The sequence below is a fragment of the Larimichthys crocea genome, unplaced genomic scaffold (assembly GCF_000972845.2).
Source record: "Larimichthys crocea isolate SSNF unplaced genomic scaffold, L_crocea_2.0 scaffold8451, whole genome shotgun sequence".
Taxonomy (NCBI): Eukaryota; Metazoa; Chordata; class Actinopteri; family Sciaenidae; genus Larimichthys; species Larimichthys crocea.
Window position 1 is genome coordinate 893 of NW_020861101.1, and position 6,050 is coordinate 6,942.

General features: G+C 45.1%; 1 protein-coding gene and 1 long non-coding RNA gene across 2 annotated transcripts; both read left to right on the top strand.

Moving 5' to 3' along the window:
• Positions 1-455: 455 nt before the first annotated feature.
• LOC113745562 (FH1/FH2 domain-containing protein 3-like) lies at positions 456-4,996 on the top strand. The gene is made up of 6 exons (XM_027277169.1): positions 456-592; positions 2,808-2,875; positions 3,457-3,562; positions 3,949-4,043; positions 4,245-4,356; positions 4,722-4,996. The coding sequence occupies exons 1-6, from the start codon at positions 574-576 to the stop codon at positions 4,973-4,975; spliced, it is 654 nt and encodes a 217-aa protein (XP_027132970.1). The 5' UTR covers positions 456-573; the 3' UTR covers positions 4,976-4,996.
• A 379-nt stretch (positions 4,997-5,375) lies between these two features.
• Positions 5,376-5,751, top strand: LOC113745563 (uncharacterized). Its single transcript, XR_003462196.1, has 2 exons — positions 5,376-5,555; positions 5,676-5,751. It is a non-coding gene; the product is annotated as an uncharacterized LOC113745563 (long non-coding RNA).
• Positions 5,752-6,050: the final 299 nt, after the last annotated feature.

Here is a 6,050-nt window from a genome sequence, read left to right on the forward strand (position 1 = left end):
AATCTGTCGTCTTTCTGTGAAATGTCTCTGTGTCAGCTGACCATCTATTCCTGCATCATGGTTGCAGTGTGAAGCCGGAGGAGGCGGACCCCGTCACTGTTGATGTTTTCGGCATGACTCATGGCCAGTCCCTGGCAGAGGGTTCTGGGTAGTTGGTAGTGGTTTGGACACGCTGAAGGTTCTGGACATTGTTGACCCGTCTCAGCTGACCTGAGGTCTGTGGGTGGTTTCTATTTTTAGAAAGGTGAACACACAGTGTGTGTGTGTGGGGGTTATGAGTCATGTGACCCTTCAGTGTGTCGGACTCCGCCACAGTTCTCGTGGCCATGAGCTCCACGTGAGCAGCTCAGCTGAGTTTACAGAGAAGTAAATAAACTAAGCATCAACTTCCTGTTTACTCGTCAGTCAACCAACGCTCAGACAACGCTCAGACAACGCTCAGACAACTCTGTGGGAAACAGGATGGAGGTGTGATTTCTGCGTTTGACGTCTCGTCACTCGCCACAGGTCGTCGTCCTGCTTCGTCTCCACACGTCTGTGCATCCTGTCGGAGATGTTTCACAATAAGAGCCCATGTTTGTCTCCAGATGGGGTGTGTGTGTGTGTGTGTGTGTGTGTGTGTGTGTGTGTGTGTGTGTGTGTGTATAAACACTGCATTTCCTTGTTGTCTTTAGATGTCATCAGTCAGTAATCGATGCTATCGGCTCTCAGCCAATCAAAATGTTGATGTGTTGTATAATTACATCACTAATGAGCTCAGAGGTAAATATTTAAAGATTTTTACTCGATTACTTTTGTCTGACAGCTCGTATCTGGAGTCTGACCAGCCAAGCTCTGATGTCCCAGAATTCCAGAGGGCAGTGTTGATGTTGTTGTGGCAGGGTGTGATTAACATGTTACCATGACAACACTGCCAGGACTTCCTGTGGTTCGAGTGTCACTGTCTGATGTGTCATCACTTCCTGTGAAATGAGTCGGGGTCGTGACCTCTGAGAGAAACAAACATTAAACAGTTTCATTCCTTTCTTTACTCCTCCCTCCTTTACTCCCCCCTCCTCCCTCCTCCCTTTACTCCCCCCTCCTTTACCCCTCCCCCCTTTACTCCCCCCTCCTCCCTCCTTCCTTTACTCCTCCCTCCTTTACTCCTCCCTCCTTTACTCCCCCCTCCTCCCTCCTTCCTTTACTCCTCCCTCCTTTACTCCTCCCTCCTTTACTCCCCCCTCCTCCCTCCTTCCTTTACTCCTCCCTCCTTTACTCCTCCCTCCTTTACTCCCCCCTCCTCCCTCCTTCCTTTACTCCTCCCTCCTTTACTCCTCCCTCCTTTACTCCCCCCTCCTCCCTCCTTCCTTTACTCCTCCCTCCTTTACTCCTCCCTCCTTTACTCCCCCCTCCTCCCTCCTTCCTTTACTCCTCCCTCCTTTACTCCTCCCTCCTTTACTCCCCCCTCCTCCCTCCTTCCTTTACTCCTCCCTCCTTTACTCCTCCCTCCTTTACTCCCCCCTCCTCCCTCCTTCCTTTACTCCTCCCTCCTTCCTCCTTCCTTTACTCCCCCTCCTTCCTTTACTCCTCCCTCCTTCCTTTACTCCTCCCTCCTTTACTCCTCCCTCCTTTACTCCCCCTCCTTCCTTTACTCCTCCCTCCTTCCTTTACTCCTCCCTCCTTTACTCCCCCCTCCTCCCTCCTTCCTTTGCTGGCGTGCTGTTTCTCTATATGTTTATATATTTATATGTTCATACACTACGTTCAAAAGTTTGGGGTCGCTTAGGAAATTCCATGTTTTCAAAATAAAAGCATATTTTTTAATCAGAATGATCAAAAACACAGCTGCAAACAGCTGATCTGTAACAGAATATCTCCACAGGTGTACAGAGGCTCGTGTGCAGACTGCATGCTGTGTTTGTCTGTGCTCATTTGAAATGTCTGACATTAGAAACACCTCTGCAGTCATGGCAGCACGGCTGGAAACACTGGTCTTCTTCAGACCAGCTGAGTGTCTGCAGCATCAGCAGCTGTGGGTCCATCAGGCTCAACATGTCCACAAACAAAGAAGTTTCTTCTGAAACGTGTCCGTCTGTTCTTGTTCTGAGGAATGAAACTGAAGATCTGGTCCAATGCTGTGAACGATCCAGGTCAGAGAGCAGCTCAAACTGGCTCTGACCAGGACAGAACGAGGAGACCTCAGTCTGACTGAACCAGAGGACAAGAACACCAGAGTATCTGGAGAAACAGACGCTCACAGGTCCTTCACTGGCAGCTTCATTAAATATACCTGCAGAACACCAGATGAACATCAGCAGTGAAGAGGAGCCTCAGGGCTGCTGGCCTTCTGGACAGAGAAGAAGCCAAACCTCAGACTGGAAAAGAAGAGTAAAGCTCAGCTCAGGGTGGAGCTGAAGAAGCAGTCAGCTGGTGTTCTGTCTGTCATGGTGTGGTCAGCACCATCAACATCTCAGCTGTTGAGCTGTTGTGGAGCAGCTTGACCAGATGTTATGTAAGAAGGGCCCATGAAGACAGTCCAACCTGTGGTCGGAGCTTCAGGAAGCATGGGAGGAAGTGTCTTCAGATCACCTTCAGCTGACAGATGGAGGATTCTTTATTCAATTAAAATCTGTATTTTCACCTCGTCACATATTTCACATTCATGTTGCGACATGTCCTATTTAAACTCATTTCTTAAGGGTTTCATGCAAAACATGGAATTTTCTAAGTGAGCCTAAACGGAAGTATATGTACGCGTATATATTTATATTTTCATATGTTTATATATTTATTCTTTGACTTCCTGTTTTCTTCTTTGTGTCTTTCAGAGAAGCTGTATAACTCTCAGGGTCCAGAGCTCAGACGCTCTCTGTTCTCCCTCAAACAGCTTTTCCAGGTAACACCTGTCCACACCTGTGCATCCTGTCCATACTGTCCACACCTGTCCACACCTGTCCATACTGTACACACCTGTCCATACCTGTCTATACTGTACACACCTGTACACACCTGTCCATACTGTCCATACTGTACACACCTGTACACACCTGTCCATACCTGTCCATACTGTACACACCTGTCCATACCTGTCCATACCTGTCCATACTGTACACACCTGTCCATACTGTCCATACCTGTCCATACTGTAAACACCTGTCCATACTGTACACACCTGTACACACCTGTCCATACCTGTCAATACTGTACACACCTGTCCATACCTGTCCATACTGTACACACCTGTACACACCTGTCCATACTGTTCACACCTGTCCATACCTGTCCACACCTGTCCATACCTGTCCATACTGTACACACCTGTCCATACCTGTCCACACCTGTCTATACCTGTCCATACTGTACACACCTGTCCATACTGTACACACCTGTACACACCTGTCCATACTGTACACACCTGTACACACCTGTCCATACTGTACACACCTGTCCACAGTCTGATTGTCTCTCTGTCTTCAGGATGATAAAGACCTGGTTCCAGAGTTTGTGGCTTCTGAAGGTTTGACCTGTTTCATTAAAGTCGGAGCCGAGGCCGACCACAACTACCAGAACTACATCCTGAGAGGTGAGACTCTGGTCCAGACCTGGTCCTGGTCCTGGACTCTCAGACGGTCCACAGACCTCCTGCAGTCAGTCTTTGTGCTCAGTAACATCAGTCACTCCTGAACAGTCCTCACCTCGATGATGGTCGGTCTGTCTGTCTGTCTGTCTGTCTGTCTGTCTGTCTGTCTGTCTGTCTGACCTGTCTGACCTGTCTGACCTGTCTGACATGTCTGTCTGACCTGTCTGACCTGTCTGACCTGTCTGACATGTCTGTCTGTCTGTCTGACCTGTCTGTCTGTCTGACCTGTCTGACTGTCTGTCTGTCTGACATGTCTGTCTGTCTGACCTGTCTGACCTGTCTGACCTGTCTGTCTGTCTGACCTGTCTGTCTGTCTGACCTGTCTGCAGCTCTCAGTCAGATCATGCTGTTTGTTGATGGGATGAATGGAGTCATTAATCACAATGAGACGGTTCAGTGGCTCTACACGCTGACAGGAAGTCTGGTGAGATTTTAAACTGATCATGTTTTGTATTAATCGTCTTCATTTCATTAAAGTTTGAATTGTTAATTAAATCTGTGACTAAATCTGAAAACCATCTTTTATTTTGAAAAAAAAGTTAAATGAATGTCAAAGAATGTTGAACATGAGAGCGGCGCTGTGACGCCCCCTGGTGGACACTTTCTGAACTTTGTCTCTCTGTAGTCTCGTCTGGTGGTGAAGACGTCTCTGAAGCTCCTCATAGTCTTTGTCGAATACGCCGAGTCTAACAGTCCTCTGCTGATCAACGCAGTCAACACTGTGGACGGACAGAGAGGTACAACATGTTGAACAGGAAGTCCTGTCATCACAGGAAAACAACTCAAACATTTAATTTGAATACATGTTAATCGACTTCTCTCAGCTCTAAAGTTTTTAATGAATCTGTTGATGTTTTCATAGTTCAGTAACTTTCATCAAACATTCAGACAATCATCAACATAAAACAGCCCAAAATATTCAGTTCAGTTTATTAACTCAATTTATTAATATTAATGAGCGGTGTGTTTAAATTAACAAGCTCATCTTATATACATTAAAATCTGTGAAGGTCTTCAATGTAAAGCAGATCATGTGACACGTGTGTTATACTGTACAATGATTGTTGCTATGGTTACCTGCAGTTTCAAATGTGTATTGTAGGTGTGAAGCCATGGAGTTACCTGATGGAAGTCCTGGAGGAGAGAAACGGCTCCGACACTGAGCTCCTCATGTTTGCCATGACATTAATCAACAAGGTAAATAGACAGTCGGAGAAGTTAACAAACAGTCAACAAAGTAAACAAACAGTCAGAGAAGTTAACAAACAGTCAGAAGTTAACAAACAGTCAGAAGTTAACAAACAGTCTGAAAAGTTAACAAACAGTCTGAAGTTAACAAACAGTCTGAAAAGTTAACAGTCTGAAGTTAACAAACAGTCTGAAGTTAACAAACAGTCTGAAAAGTTAACAGTCTGAAGTTAACAAACAGTCAGAAGTTAACAAACAGTCAACAAAGTAAACAAACAGTCAACAAAGTAAACAAACAGTCAGAGAAGTTAACAAACAGTCAGAGAAGTTAACAAACAGTCAGAAGTTAACAAACAGTCTGAGACGTTAACAGTCAACGAGGTAAACGAACAGTTGGAGAAGTTAACAAACAGTTAACATTATAAACAAACAGTCAGAGAAGTAAACAAACAGTCAACACAGTAAACAAACAGTCAGAGAAGTTAACAGTCAACACAGTAAACAAACAGTCAGAGAAGTTAACAAACAGTCAACACAGTAAACAAACAGTCAGAGAAGTTAACAAACAGTCAACACAGTAAACAAACAGTAAACAAACAGTCAACACAGTAAACAAACAGTTGGAGAAATAAACGAACAGTCGGAGAAGTAAACGAACAGTCGGAGAGGTAAGCGAACAGTCGGAGAGGTAAGCGAACAGTCGGAGAAGTAAACGAACAGTTGGAGAAGTAAACGAACAGTCGGAGAAGTAACCGAACAGTTGGAGAGGTTAACAAACAGTCAACACAGTAAACGAACAGTCGGAGAAGTAAACGAACAGTCGGAGAAGTAAACGAACAGTCGGACAAATTAGTAAACAGTCGGAGAGGTAAACGAACAGTCGGAGAAGTAAGCGAACAGTCGGAGAGGTCAACAAACAGTCAACACAGTAAACAAACAGTCAACACAGTAAACAAACAGTCAACACAGTAAACAAACAGTCGGAGAAGTAAACGAACAGTCGGAGAGGTAAACGAAGAGTTGGAGAGGTAAATGAACAGTCAAAGAAGTAAACAAACAGTCAGAGAAGTAAACGAACAGTCGGAGAAGTAAACGAACAGTCAGAGAGGTTAACAAACAGTCAACGAGGTAAATGAACAGTCTGAGAAGTAAACGAACAGTTGGAGAGGTAAACGAACAGTCAGAGAAGTAAACAAACAGTCAAAGAGGTTAACAAACAGTCAACGAGGTAAATGAACAGTTG